Consider the following 14,986-nt stretch of genomic DNA (forward strand, 5'->3'; position numbering starts at 1 on the left):
CTTTTTTTCTGTGTAATAGGACTTGAAAGGAGAAAAAGGAGAAAAAGGATCAAGAGGACCCCCAGGGCCAATGGGGTTTATTGTAAGTGACCAGAAGAAAATCCCTTAAATCCAGATGCTCAGGCAGCATCACTGAATAAATGCTACTCTTTACAGACAAGTATTTACAGTAATTATTTCAACCTCTAATGAAAAGAACAGAACTAATGAATAGAATAAAATATCTATTAATAGCATGCCAACTATACTTTTTTGAAAGATAAAAAATGATAAAATAGATCTTTAACTTAGAAAATATGAGTTTCAAAACAGTATCCTCAGTGTGGTTTTGTTCCAGGGGCCGGTTGGTGACTCTCAAAGTGAAAAGGGTGATCGAGGAGAACCAGGAGCAGAGGTGTGTGCAAACAGCTGAATACATTTGTGTTAGTCCTTTCTCAAAAGCAGTTTTCAACTAGTGCTGCTGTGGAGTTTTTGTCTCACTGCTACTCAGAGCAAATTTTCTTAGATTCAAAAGCTCTTTCCTGCAGTAAACTAGACAAGAGCTGGAAGTCAAGTGACTTACATGAGTGAAGGTCAGTTGATAGTGAGTACACTTCCAGTGTTTTTTTGCTATAAAGGTTGTCCTGTTGAAAATAAAAAAGTGCTCTGCTAGACGTGTACTGGCTTTATAGTGCAAGGATATAAGAAGAAGAGGAAACAGTGGGTTTACTTAAGGCAGCAGACTTAAATTAGTATGTTCAACTAGCAGCTGTGTGGAGACATGAAGAAATTTGCCTAAGAGTTACTCTGTTAACATCATAGTACATGAAAAAATATTTATTTAAAAAACATGCATAGTAAAATACAATTTACTTGATTATTTTTTGGAAGATAATTAATGGAAAGCTTTCATTCAAATGCCTTTCAAACTTTCAGATAAAAACTAATCAATTACAGATGCAAGGTTATAATAACTAAAACTACTAATTCATAACAATATAATGATATATATAATCAGGGAAGAACCATAAAATAGTCAAATAATCAAAATGTTTTGTGACATTTTCTAAATACAGATTTTGAATACATTATGAAAGCAATACTAAGAACAATAGTTTTCAAATTAAGTATTTCATTCCGTCCAAATGTATACATTTTTGAAACTTTTCTCATACTTCTTGTGGTTGCAATACATTTTCTTCCACAAGGAAAGATAGCAAGACAAGACCCTGGTACTACCTGAGTATTGTCCCTCTTCAGTTGTATGGTGCTGTAACGATGATGTTAGGCAGCAACTTGATTGTTATTTTTATAATTCCTGATTTGTTATTATGCATAAGGAAAATTTCAATTTGAGTTCCTAGTGTAAAGTTGTAGAAGTTCCGGTGTGTGTTGTTAATCCTCCATCTTCTGTGTTTCTTCCACATTGTCTTCTGTTTGCAAAAACCTTCTCCTGTCATGCAGTATTTTTTTAGAACTCTTCTTAATTGACTCCTTGTGGATGAACTGGTAGAGCACCCTTGCTTTTTTGTGTATTGCTCTTGAAGCATGCTAAGGAAGTATTGTTAAGACGTTGATTGATTAACTGTTCTAAAAAGAAAAAAAACTTTTTTTTTGCAATTGAAATTACATCATTGAGCACATAATATCAAATTACTGTGGATTTTACATTCTAGGGAAAACTATTTTGTGCAAGTGAGTTTTGGGCCTGTGGGGGCATCTTTCTATTCTCCTTCTTATCTTTTAAGTTCTGACGTATTTTTGCCATTTTTTTCTGATGCTTACATCCTAATTTATTGTATGGTCTTTTCAAAATTATTTTAAATTTCATTAATTTATTCTGTGGGGGAAAAAAATCTAAAATGTTCTTTATTCCCTGTAGTTCTGAGTTCATAATCTCCCCCTACCCTCCTTTTATCTTCTCAGTGCCTTCCATCTGTGGATTTTAATGAATCAGATGTTCCTCATTTCTGCCTTCAAGGTGGCAAGCAAAGTATCCACATGATCATGTTTCCATTTCATTGTTTCTCTCCCCACTTCTCCTCTTTGTCTCCTTATTTTTTTGTTACGAATTGCTCAAACAATTGTTTCTTGTTGCCACACAAGATACAGGACCCCAGCAGATGCTGCCAAATGAGCCATGGAAAGCTGCAGTTACCTCTGTCTCCTCCTTCTGTTTTCACTTTTCTGTCTACTGCCCTGCTTCAGATAGCTTTGAAGTGCACTCCCTATTCCTTTTCATTAAGTAATTTTTCCTTAAGTTGTCCCATACAGGAAATGCGGTTCAGAGAGTTTTCCTTCAGTGTCCTTCCCAGCTCACCATGGGAAGGGGTGCTTACTGCTGTATTGTTTTATCATTTGTCTTGTTTCTGCAATAACCTGATTTTTCACCAAACTTTCTGCATTTGCCTGGTACTTTGTACTGCTGGAGTCTGGCACAAATAATCCTCCACAGGAGGAGGAATGCCAATAGAGTATCTTACTACGTGTTTTGTAGAGTTTTATGAACTTTAGTTATGATTAATGAATACTTTAAAGTAACCTTAACGGCTTTTTACAGTTTACACAGTTTACAGTTATGTGTACAACATCGAGTTGCTGTGCTCTCTGAATGCAGTATCCCCACTTTAATTTTTTTTATTGTATTTTACATTTTTCCTTTGTAGGGGAAGCCTGGAAAAGAAGGTGCCCCAGGTCCGCCTGGCTTACCGGTAATGAAGGAAGCCTTCTATATGTTTTCTAAGTGATAGTCATCTGTTTATGATAGTTCTGTCTTCCTGTCACAACTTTTCTCTCATTGTGGAATGTGTTTCAAAATGTTGATTTACATACACTGAAACATTTCCTTCATGCAACTGGCTTTGGAACCTACCGTGTCCTCACAGATTAATGTGCAGGAGGCAGAGGCTCAGTTCATAGATGTCATTGTTTCTATGTCAAATAAGACCTGTTGCTTGCTGCTGACTGTCTAATGAGTTTGAGACACACTCTAAGTTAAGCAAAATTACGTAATTCTGCTGAGTTTTTTATGGTTAGTCACATTGAATTTTTTGCAAAAGAATTATACCTTCCCTTTATCATAAATCGAGAAATGAATAGTTTGTGATCAGTAGGATCAAAGACATTGTTCTACAAAGAAAAGTTATTGTCAGGGTCATAGCTGTCTTAGCCTGGAACAAGATGACTGATAGCTATTAAACTGTCAATTTGTCAACATACAGTTCTTAAAATATGCCATTTTAGAAGCAAAATAGTCTCATTTGTGTACTAATTTAAAGTTGGAGTTGTTCAAATGTGTTTGAAATACTGTATTCAGTTGGTGAAATATCAGTTCTTTTTACTTCATCTCTACTTTCATATCATTAGAGTTCCAGTGATCTTATAAATATCTTACCAAAATTCTTACTGCCAGAATAGCCCATTGCACAAGTACCTTACTATAATATCATCTTTGTCATGCTAAAACGACCTTCACAGGCAGTCTAAACACATTCCAGTCTGACAAAGAACACTGAATGACAGACCACAAAGCTCTACAGTCTCAGCAAACAGAAAGAAAATTTTCTGTCCTGACAAAGACATGTCATTCCTCTTTTCCCATTTCAGCTTTACTCATTAGCAGTGCATTCACCTGCATGAGTCTTCAAGGAGTCCCTCTCCCTTGCCTGTATTGCCCTGCAGAAAGCCTTAGTCTGCACTGTTTTCCCTGGTGCTGCTGACACCTCTTGAGATCAGCACCATCCCGCAGACTGAGTGCATTCTGGGGGAGAGTGTTGAATAGGAGTTTGTGTTGCATTGTGTTCAGTTTCTCCCCTTCAGAAATAGTTTGCAGAGGGAAAACAGATCAGAGACTCCTACACTTGTGCCATGCAGAGCAGCTTCCCTTTGGGAGTGTTGGAGTGTGCTGTAAAACATGCAGGTTTGGATGGGGCACCTACAGCTTTTTCTACAGACATGAAACTGTACCTCAAACTGGGTCTTTCACTGCAGTTTCTTCTCCTGAGCAAGTTGCATTCACTTTGCCATCAGCATGAAAGATTAAAGATTTACATTTTAGATCTTACTGTTGTCAGTGATAAAAGATTAATCCTTATAAAATTGTGTACTGTCACCTACAGGGGCAGAAGGGTGAACAGGGCAGGCCAGGACTGGCTGGAAGGCAAGGAGTTAAGGTATTGTCCCATGGTTTTGTTATTGCTTTTGAGGATGAGGATAAGGTATGTTTGGGGATTATTCTATAATTTTATTTATCACTGTGTATATAATATGTTTCACTTGACCTAAGAGATGACAAGTAAGGGTGTCATGGAATGGATCAGCTGAAACAAACCATGTGTTTGAACTGGTGTCCCTCTATGTCTGCTGATGAGTTCCTGTAGGTTTTGGTGTATGCAGCTGAATAGTTGTGTAAGGAACAAAGATGGGGTGGTGAAGGACTGGTCAGGAGCATTGCTTTTCTTTAATGTTTTGAGCAATGTATTGAAGTAACAGTGGGTAAATGTCATTCCATATATTGTTTTTAATAAAAAAAACCTGTCTGTGTTCTGTGATGAAGGGGATGAAAGGAAACCCAGGTCCACCTGGAGCTTGTGGTCGAGTAAGTGTAAATTACTTTCATATGTCATTCATCTAAACCATTAGAATAAGAATAATCCAAATTGTTTGCATGAGGCAATAATGAATGTCCTGTGATGCTCTAATCAAGCTTGGCTTTCACAAAGTACTGATATTGCTGGGATTCCCACACAGATGAGATCTTCCTTCATATGGAATGTACTCATATGAAATACAGTATCTGTGCCTGGTTAGACCTCACCTGGATCCAGCAATTTTGGGAGAAGATTGGACTGTCAAAGAACAGTTACAAAAATTTACAGGAGTTGATATTTAAACCAATTTCTAATCACTTGCAGAGCAGGGGACCTTAATTTTAAAATCCTAAAAACACATTTTAAAGAAAGCAAAAGTTGTATGGATACTATTTCCCTGTCTAGTCATGCTGTCACCCTAGTGACTTTCCTGAAGGCCTCATGTGCACCTAATGGAAACCTTCCGCCTAAATTGTTTAGAAGTAGCTTTGTAAAAGCTGAAGTGTTTGTGACATTGACAGAGTACTAAAAAAACACTGCTGCTAATAACAGTTATTCATTATTCAATCAGATTTCATTTCTGGTTGCTTGTAATTAGAAAGGTTTTGTGGTGTCAGAACATCAAAATTATGAATGAGATCAAAACATTCTTTAATCATGTGTTCAGTGTGAGGTTCTGTGCTTCTCTCTTAATTCTCACAACTTTTTGTTTTCCACCACCTTTCTCTTGAGACCGAGTATTACGATTATGTGGTTGGTGAAAAAGGGGATGAAGGACCCCCCGGACCTCCAGGACCAAAAGGTCAACGTGGCATGCCTGGTGAGTGGGACATCCAAACTACAGCCCTGTAGCAAGAACACTGCACTCAAAGGGCTTATTGCAGACTACATTTTTAGCAACCTTCTTCTGCCTTTACAAGAGTATTTCCTAAACTCACATCTAATTGCTGAATTGAAATGTATCCTGAGACTTTGATTTATAGCATTATTTACCCTTCAAAATAATTGCCAGTATGCAAAAGTTGCATGAGTGGTAGATGCACACTCCGGCAAAATCAAGTTCTTATTTTAACTTTTAAGCTTAAAATGCAAACGATCAAAGTTTGTATTCAGTGCTATTGAATAGTGACTGTGTGGTTTAACTCAAGTTTTTACTATCTTGCTTTTCCAGGGCCACAGGGTCCTCCTGGAGCTGCTGGTAGACCAGGTATTTGCAACAATAAAATACATTGTTCTTCTCATCTGTTACACTGAATCAGCCTTGTCAAATATTAATTTCAGATGACTTTAAAAATATCTCTAAGTGCTAAAATGTTGTCACCCAGGAGCTTTGATGGGTCAAGTTTAAGATAATTTTCAAATGTCTGCAGAGTCTCACTTTGATTAATATATTTCAAGATAAAAAAGATTTGTGGGGTGAACTTGATGTGTTTGTCTGTCATTTATCCCATTGAGCACTTACGTAGCTTTGAAATGCCATTTCTTCTTTAACTCTGTTTTTGTGTTTTTTCCTCTTTGTTAGGTGTGTCAAGACCTGGTCTGAGAGGGCCCCCAGGATTTCCTGGCCCAAAAGGAACTAAAGGAGAGAGAGGACAAACTGGCTTGTATCTTGTAGGCCCTCCAGGACTGCCTGGTATTACTGGCAGGCCTGGTTCTGTTGGATTACCAGGTCCTCCAGGAGAACCAGGTACTTCTAGTTGCAGGTGTTTTGGATTTTTCCAGGTAGCTCTCTCTTTTAAATGAATTGTTGAATATCTCAAGTTTGAAGGGACTCAAAAGGATCAGAATACTGTTTCCAGCTCATCCCTGCAATTTTCTTCTCTCTTAGCAAGCAGAGAATTGTCTGAATAATCTGTGATGTGATGGTGCTGTGCTCATTTCATTAACAGGTAGAGTAACGTTTGGAACTGGCCTACCAGGACTTCCTGGAGAGCCAGGGTGTACAGGAGCTCCGGGATCTCCAGGAGATACTGGCATGAGAGGTTAGTTTCAGATAACTGTCACTTAGAGGTAGATGGTGCAATCCAGTAATCTTCAGGGATCCTCAATAGATTTTTTAAAAATTTAATTTACTTTTTAAATCATTTGCTGAGGTCAGAGTTTTAAGAACATTAGGGATAGTGAGATACCTTCCTCCCCTGACATCAGCTGAAAGAGTGGTGATGTGCCAGTGCTGCACACCAGCTGTACAGAACTGTGGCAGGGTGTAGATCTTCACTGGAACAGTTACTACAGATTGGTAGGGCTTTGTTCTCTCTGTTGTTACATTCTTGCTGACAGTTTGTCTCTGCAAGAAGCTGTAACTTCCACCTACAGGACCTGCTGAATCTCTTTGCCCTTTGCTTGTCATTGGAATGACCCTGAGTGTTACAGAGCTCTGTTACTTGGAAGCCTATGTCCCTTACTTCTTGTGTGAGAATCTGGCTTATCAGTAAAGTGACTGTATCCAAATTGTTTGTTGAGACTTGACTTGAAAAAATCAAGAGATTTAAACCAAATGTGTCCTTTTGATTAATTGCAGTCCTAACTGACTTTCTGACCACAGGTAATTTAGTACTGTGTTAGAAGTGATCTTCCAACAAAATTAAGGCCATGATTTACCATTCCTGGGCAAAAAGTGTTAGCTGTAACAAACTAAATACTTGCTGTGAAGCTACTAATTATTTATTTTCATTCTAGGTGATGATGCTGGTGTGTGTACTGATTGTAGCTACATTCCGGGAATGCCTGGTCTTTCTGGTTCTCCGGGGCCTCGTGGTCAGGATGGCATGCCTGGTAAATTGTCTCATTCCTAACAGGATAGTAGGAGTGGAAATGATTTTGCTTTTAGCATGAGAATCGTGTGGGCATGTCTGCAGCCTGCAGTCCTTGAACTAGCCCTGAGGTGGTGGTGAGTGTGAGAGCCTTGTGCAGCTCCTCTGCTGATATGAGTGCAAGCCCTAAAAGATGGGAACTCGGAGTGCTGAAAGGCCTTAGGTGCAGTCTGAAGCCAGCTCAGTCTATGATGAGTAATCAATGTAACAGCAGAAACGCTGAATACTGGGAGCAGTTATTGCAGCTTGTCAAAATCTGTGTCCTTGTTTTCATTTTTCTTTACAAAATATACTGTTTCTTTTGCAGGTAGAGAAGGAACAACAGGTCCAAAAGGTTCTCCAGGTTCTCCAGGAACTCCAGGGTTTCCAGGGGCTCAAGTAAGACTGGTTTTTCAGATCAACATTCAGATCCCACAAGAATTATTTCAGAGGAACCTCATGGCTACCTAGTGTTACATGCAGTGTCATACTGGGTGATCTCAACAGGTTTTTGCCTTAGTAATGAATGTGTCAGCATGAGAGGAAAGGCAGAGAATATGATGTATGGCTCACACCGCTTTACATGAGCCTGGTTGCTCAGTGCAGCAAGTTAGCCCAGTCAATGAGGCAGGTAAATAAATACCCGTGTGATTAACCTGTGCAGCATTTCATGGTGCTGAGATTGCTTGTTCTGTCTGGTATGGGTAGTTCATAGTTACCTTCTGTTCTTTTATATAATTCAATCATCATGGCAGTGGTTGTAAAGCATATACAGATATTTGTGTGCTGTGATCTTTGTCAGACTTCTTCTCTTATTTCCAGCATACTCAGGAGTTGCTAAAGCCCCAGCTGTACAGAGAAACTTGCTTCTCATCATACTCTCTTCAGGGGTGCAAAGGACAGTCCCTCCTGGGAAATGTTTTGAAGAGGGTCTATTATGTTGTGAAGTCTGCCACCTGCTGCCACATGTGTCATTTGGTTGTGCTAACTTGTGCCTGTAGTAGTAATTATTTATGGAAAAGTACAGCCAGTGCTGTCCAATAGATAATCCTGCACAAGTGTTTCTTGTGGTGGCGTCTGTACAGATGCAGAATGAGTCTGTTAACAGGCTTTGCCAGGAGCCCCCAAAGAGTTCATGCACCCAAGATTAAGAGAGCCCAATGTTCTTTCACTGGGATAGTGTACCCTCTGTGTAACTTGGTGGGGAGAGGAGTGGGAAGATAACTGTAAGCAGAGCCAGCTATGGCACTTAGAGTGTCCCTGGGGAAATAGTCCTAGGTGGAGGAGAAATCTCTACCTAGGTCTTAAAGTCCTTCCTTTTGTGCCATGGTCTTATTAATTATGCTACATTATTCCTGCTTGTAGTAGCATAAATGAAATGGTAGTCATGTCAAAAGAAGTAAAGGCAGGAGAAAAAGGAAAGACAAAAAACCCCCAAACCCTGTTCATTGACATGTGCCATTACAGAGAATAAAAATGAGAATAGGGAGAACCCCTCTGAGGTATTTGATTTTTTTTAAAAAAAGAAAACTTGAAAACAGATGGCATGCATCTAGCACTGAAATTCTTTTCATAACTATATTCTAGGGACCTCCAGGTTTTAGAGGAGAACAAGGACGTAAAGGATCAAAAGGTGAGCCAGGATATGTACATCCAGAAGGGCCAAAAGGTGAGCAAGGAGATCCAGGAGCCAGGGGAGACAACGGAAGAAGAGGTTCAGGTGGATTTACGGGAAGACCTGGTGCTAGAGGATCCAAGGGTTCTAAAGGTGAAGAGGTAGGTATACACATTTGAAATTAATATGGAAGTCATGGAAACCTAAGTCAGTGTTTTATCTTGTACAACAATCCGTTTAAATCTATGCAGATATTTCAGCTGATGTCCCCTACCTGACTGAGGGTACTGTCCTCAACTGTAACAACCAATATGCATGAAAGGAGAGGAAATATTCTGATGTAATACCAGAGATAGATGAGGCCCGTGTAGGTACACATTGCTGAAAATCCTCAGCAATCTAGTGAGGTGTTAATTTGGATATTGATACTGGAGCATTTTGTTTGAGTTCTACAATGGATAAAATCTTTTTAAAAAGTATTTTCCTGACAACTTATGATGCTTGATAATTCAAATACTTCCTGTTCAATCTTTATGGGTCAATTTTCAGTGAGAACTGACCATAAAACTAGAATTGTTAGGGCAGAGCTCAGCAGAAACAAAAACTAACAATTATTTTTGTGTTATGTTGGCTGAGAAACTGTTAACATGACTCAGATATGATTGTCTCTAAACCTAACTCCACAGTATTCAAGAAGAGTCAAAGCTGAGGTGGGTTTGTGTTTTTTTGCCAAATGTGTTTTAAAACAGAAGTAAAGTGTACAGTGCAACAACACAGTGATTGGAAAAAATCAGGCAGTTGTATTTATTTGGAGTATTTCCCTCTTAATAGCCCTCTCTTTATAACCATTGATACTCAAATTTATATTAATTTAAATGCAAGTAAATCAGAGGAAAATTTTTTTCTTAAATTATCAGTTACTCTGTTACTAAAGTAATATAAGATTATAGTCAGAGAAATTTTGTTAAGATTTTGTTAATTTTTGTTTGTGCATTTTGTTAAGAAAGCTGGTGTGGAAAGAAGTAATGCTTGGTATACATGTGTAATCATTAGGGATTGGCTGGAGCAAAAGGAGATAGAGGACTACCTGGATTGCCTGGTAGATTTGGGCTTCCTGGAGAAATGGGGCCTCCTGGACTGCCAGGTTATGGACCACAAGGAGTGAGAGGTTTAAAAGGCTCTAAAGGAATACGTGGACCACCTGGATTACCTGGAGAAGCTGGTTTGTAACTTCCCTATTTTACTGTTTTACCTGTGTTAAGGAGTACTTGATTAAAATTGCAGAGAGATTGAAATCAAAGACGTATTTTATGAAACATGGGAAACCTCTCCGTGCCATGGGACTTACACAGCATTTTCCCAACTTTGGTCCCTCCTAAGACAGTAGCAAAAGTGTTAGGGAGGTAAGATAATTGAGGTTGGAAGGGACTCTGTACAGTCTCAATTTCATCTCATCACAGGGACAGCTCTGAGATCAGACCAAGTTACTCAAGGCATTATCCAGTTGGTCCTTGAAAATCTCCAAAGATGAAGACAGCCCATTATCTCTGGGCAATGTGTTCCAGTGCTTGACTGTCCTCATTGTGGACACAAAAATTATTCAAATATGCATCCAGTCATCATCATTAGTGTAAACTGAGTCAGCAGGGTGAAATGTAAAGGGCATAATAATTTTTGACTGCTGGAAGCATACCAGTGTAGGTCTTCACAGGCAAGCATAATCTGGAAGAGCTCAGCTGAATGGCAAATGTGGTCAATGTTGCTTAAAGATAATGCCCATTGAGTCTTCATGACATGGAGTTGCATTTTGAGCATTTTTCAGTTGCATTATTTTCCTGGTGACTTTCTGCTTCCTTTTCTGGGTCTCCACTAGACTGCAGGAGGGGTGAGAGGAAGACTGCATGTGTCAGTAAAATGATTTTGCTTAATGAAGCCAGAATGTGAAAGCTTTTCAAAGCCTACTGGAGTTTCAGAAATATGAAAACTGTAAAACACTACATTTTTAGCCAAGTAGATTGTTCACTAATATTTTTAAATGCCTGAGATTACATATTGTCAAACTATATACCCTTGTAATATTTTATAATGTATTTGCTGAAGGTCTGAGAGGAGAGACCAGTAGGGCAACTCCATTACCTGCATTGCCTGGACCTCAGGGACCACCTGGTTTACCTGGACCCCCAGGAGTGCCTGGTGAGTACAGCACTAAATCAGTAAAACAGTTAAAATCAGAGATTGTTTAACTGTAAGGCATCTTTGCTCAGGTTTTGTAGAACAATAGTCCTTAAAAGTGTCCTGAACAGCACAGGACAGTTTCTGTTTCAAGCCTTACTCCTATAAAGCGTGTTTGGAATCTGTCAAGGAGTAGAAGATTCACGTCTGCATGTAGCTGTTTCTGAGTATTTGGAATTTGTCCAAGGTGCATATAAACTCACAGGCTCATTCATGCTTTGGTACTGTGAATGCAACTAGCATTTTAACTGTGAAAACCCACAGTGGAGAAATAGTGTCCAAATTCTAATATAATCTACAGTTGTGTCCTTATTAATAATGATAAACTATAACACACATAATCTTACAGGTTGATGTTCTGTGGTAACACAGTTCACAGTTTACTTATTTTCTTTGTACAGGTAGGGTTGGAGCAAGAGGTCAGCCAGGTGATCCAGGACATTCAGGACCAACAGGTGACACAGGTTTTCCAGGGCTTGGGTTTCCTGGAAACCCAGGTCCAAAAGGTAAAATACTCCTTTTGATCTTCTTCTTAAAAAAAAAAAAAGCAAAACAAAACAGAACAAAAGTACACCTTAAAATAATTAGCAAGTTAAAAATATAAGTTAATAGACAAATAATTGCTTTGTTATTTACAGCCTTAGTCTTAGAAATTGCAAGTTTGAAATATTTTGAGGTATTTCAGAGTATCAAAGCTGATGGTAGGGAAATATTTTAAGACATTGATGCTTTCTGGAATATTGCCCAAACAGGTGCAGCTATCTCATCTGAGTTTTATACTTAATTCTGGTGGATTCACTTTACCTGAATATGTGTTACAGAGACAGAGCTGTATGAGTGTCAGTATTTTCTTTTTAATCAATTGTGCTTATGCTCAATACTTGCTCTATTGTGCAGGCAATAGAAAGCATTTTCAATACTGTAAATTTGGCCATTCCTCATGCAAAGTTGTAACTCCCTTTGAACATTAGAAATACAAGATTTTGAGAATTTCCTAGTAAGGACAGGAGTTAACAGAAAAAGCTCAGATACTAAAACTTGTACCAAGCTGCTTGTTGAAGAGAACAGTAGGGAACTGACACCAGAATGGGTTCACTTAAAAAAAAGAATAGTGACTTGCTTCAAATTAATTCATAACAAATAGTGTTACAGTCAATTTTGAATGAATATGTGAAGAACAAGGTGCTGTCTGTCACATCAACTCTGAAATCAAGATCAGAATCAGAATCACTGGTTGGAAGAGACCTTCAAGATCATCGAGTCCAACCTGTACCTTAACACCTCAAGTAGACCATGTGGACCATATCCAATCTTTTCTTAAACACATCCAGGGATGGTGACTCCACCACCTCCCTGGGCGGACCATTCCAGTACTTCATTATTCTTTCTGTAAAAAACTTATTCCTAATATCCAGCCTATATTTCCCTAGGCACAGCTTGAGACTGTGTCCTCTGGTTCTGTCAGTGCTGCCTGGAGAGAGAGACCAACCCCACCTGAGCACAGCCACCTTTCAGGGAGCTGTAGAGAGTGATAAGGTCAGCCCTGAGTCTCCTTTTCTCCAGGCTGAACAACTCCAACTCCCTCAGCCATTCCTCACAGGGCTTGTGCTCCAAGCTCCTCACCAGATGTTGCCTTCATCTTCCTACCTAAATTGAAGGGCCCAGAACTGGACACAGCACTGAAGGTGTGGCCTCACCAATGCTCCCTTCAGCGCACGCGAGTGTCAGAGGCTCATGACCACACACATGCAAATACCCTTTTGTAAAATAAAGCATCTGCATTGCCATTTAATTCCTTTTGCAGGAGATAAAGGACTTGCAGGAGTCAGAGGGCCACCAGGATGTGAAGGAAAGACTGGAGATCCAGGCCGAGCTGGAAACCTAGGACAACCAGGACAAAAGGTTTGGTTAGAAATACAGCCCAGACTTTTCCATAGGTCCCATTCATTAAATTTTATAGTGAGAAATAAATACAGAATTGTAAGGAATATAGGAATTCCTTTGTTTCTTGACTAGTTATGCACAAACTATGAAATTAAATTCTTTCTATAAAAAGTGGCTCAAGCCAAAATTTTAGATCCAAACATAAGATTTCAGAATTCCAAGTGTTTGGGATGTTTTCATACTTCAGCTTTCAGCCCACAAGGAGGATATTGCATTGCTTACAGCAAAAAAATTAAGGCCACAGCTGCTGAAAAGATGCCTGTTCAGGAATCCAATTAAGCATTTATTTGGTGGAGGTCATTGACAAGTAAGTATGTATTTCATTTAAGCAACTGCTCTGTTGAATTGAAGCATGGAGAAAGGTTGGAGGTAAAACTGCAGCCACTCCTGCTAATTAACAGAAGCTAATCTACTGATTCTTGACTACTCTGTAATTAGGAATCCATTTTGAACAAAATATTAACACCTAAGTGATTTGAAAATGTGGCATTTTTTTTGTTTGTGTATGCCCATATGTGATTCTTTTGTGTGTTTTTTGATGTGAAGAAGGAGGGTGGTTGAGGTTGCAATTTTTTAAAAAACTATTTAATCTGTATTTGATGCCACAGAAAATCTGAATGTGAAGTGGCCTCTGTAGTCCAAGTATATCATTAGTGACTGGTATAAGCTCAGGTCTACTGACCTGCTTTATGAACGTATTGATATGCTGGTACTCAAAACAACCAGCAGTTCAGTCAGCTAAAAAAACCTACCAATTCAAAGTTTTCAATCAGGGAATACACTTGGGGCACTTGTGATAAAACCAGTCTTCGTGGAAAACAATATTCAGAAGAATGATTTTTCATAACTCCAGCACCTGACTGAGTATTCTGAGACATATCTGAGGTCATTTAAATTACATTCATCATTTAAATAAATAATTTGATTTAAAAAATATGACTGTGATATAAAAATAAAGGAAAAGTTGTATTTGCACAAACTCCACCCGCACTTTCAGATAGATATCAAGGCTTTTCACAGCTATAGGAGGCATGCCAATGGATTAAAGACTAAATGGAGGGAAGGGTCTTGCATTCCTCAGTAGCAGCTTCTTGGAGTTAGAAGACAAAGTTTAAAAGCTAGATGAATTCCTCAGCTGGCTAAAACGGAGTTAGTGGTCTGCTGAATTGAAGCTATTAGAAATTAGTGTGAAAGATCCAAAGGGAATAAGGAGAATCATCCTAATAAAATGAGGTCCTTATTCCCCCAGTGGCAAAAGTATTTTGGCAGATTTGCAAAACAGAGAGGATTGTTTACATTTCTCTCTGTGTTGCAGGGTGAGCCAGGCATGGTTATTCCTGGAGAGCCAGGAAGAATGGGTTCACCAGGAGGTTATGGCAGTCCTGGCTCAAAAGGTGAAGGTGGACTTCCAGGACTCCCAGGTCTACCAGGGCATCCTGGGCATGATGGTGATGATGGCCTAAGAGGTAATGTTGCCAGAGAAGCTCAGGGAGCACAGCAAGTTATTTTAGGGAAAACCGAGTCCAACAATGTTCACTCAAATCCTAAAACTTAATTTGGCTGTGACTCCACTCTCATGTCTTCTAGGAGATCGTGGCTCACCTGGAGCTCCTGGAGACCCAGGTTTTCCAGGGAGACCTGCTGAATGTCTTATTGGCCTGCCAGGTTTGCCAGGTGGCCAGGGAGCTACAGGCCCACCAGGTAGGACTTTCTGACTCAAAAATACCATTTTGCTTGGTGAGTGTGTGTTTTGTTGCTGCCTTCCAATGGACTGAGGGAACTGAAATTGTTTCTGGATATTGGTTATAGAATAGTATGCAAGAAAACATGAGGCT

The 14,986-nt window shown here is 39.2% G+C and overlaps 1 protein-coding gene across 1 annotated transcript in view; it reads left to right on the forward strand.

The window, feature by feature from the left end:
• COL4A3 (collagen type IV alpha 3 chain) overlaps positions 1-14,986 on the forward strand; it is a 57,606-nt gene that overhangs the window by 22,505 nt on the left and 20,115 nt on the right. Inside the window, exons 14-31 of the mRNA XM_033068910.1 lie at positions 20-82; positions 338-394; positions 2,646-2,690; positions 4,098-4,151; positions 4,535-4,576; positions 5,301-5,388; positions 5,740-5,775; positions 6,091-6,255; positions 6,458-6,550; positions 7,248-7,343; positions 7,689-7,759; positions 8,948-9,136; positions 10,029-10,197; positions 11,076-11,168; positions 11,609-11,713; positions 13,012-13,109; positions 14,467-14,617; positions 14,739-14,852. Coding sequence (XP_032924801.1) covers positions 20-82; positions 338-394; positions 2,646-2,690; positions 4,098-4,151; positions 4,535-4,576; positions 5,301-5,388; positions 5,740-5,775; positions 6,091-6,255; positions 6,458-6,550; positions 7,248-7,343; positions 7,689-7,759; positions 8,948-9,136; positions 10,029-10,197; positions 11,076-11,168; positions 11,609-11,713; positions 13,012-13,109; positions 14,467-14,617; positions 14,739-14,852 — 1,729 coding nt within the window. The remainder of the gene's footprint in view (positions 1-19; positions 83-337; positions 395-2,645; positions 2,691-4,097; positions 4,152-4,534; positions 4,577-5,300; positions 5,389-5,739; positions 5,776-6,090; positions 6,256-6,457; positions 6,551-7,247; positions 7,344-7,688; positions 7,760-8,947; positions 9,137-10,028; positions 10,198-11,075; positions 11,169-11,608; positions 11,714-13,011; positions 13,110-14,466; positions 14,618-14,738; positions 14,853-14,986) is intronic.

The sequence above is a fragment of the Catharus ustulatus genome, chromosome 10 (assembly GCF_009819885.2).
Source record: "Catharus ustulatus isolate bCatUst1 chromosome 10, bCatUst1.pri.v2, whole genome shotgun sequence".
Lineage (NCBI taxonomy): Eukaryota > Metazoa > Chordata > Aves > Passeriformes > Turdidae > Catharus > Catharus ustulatus.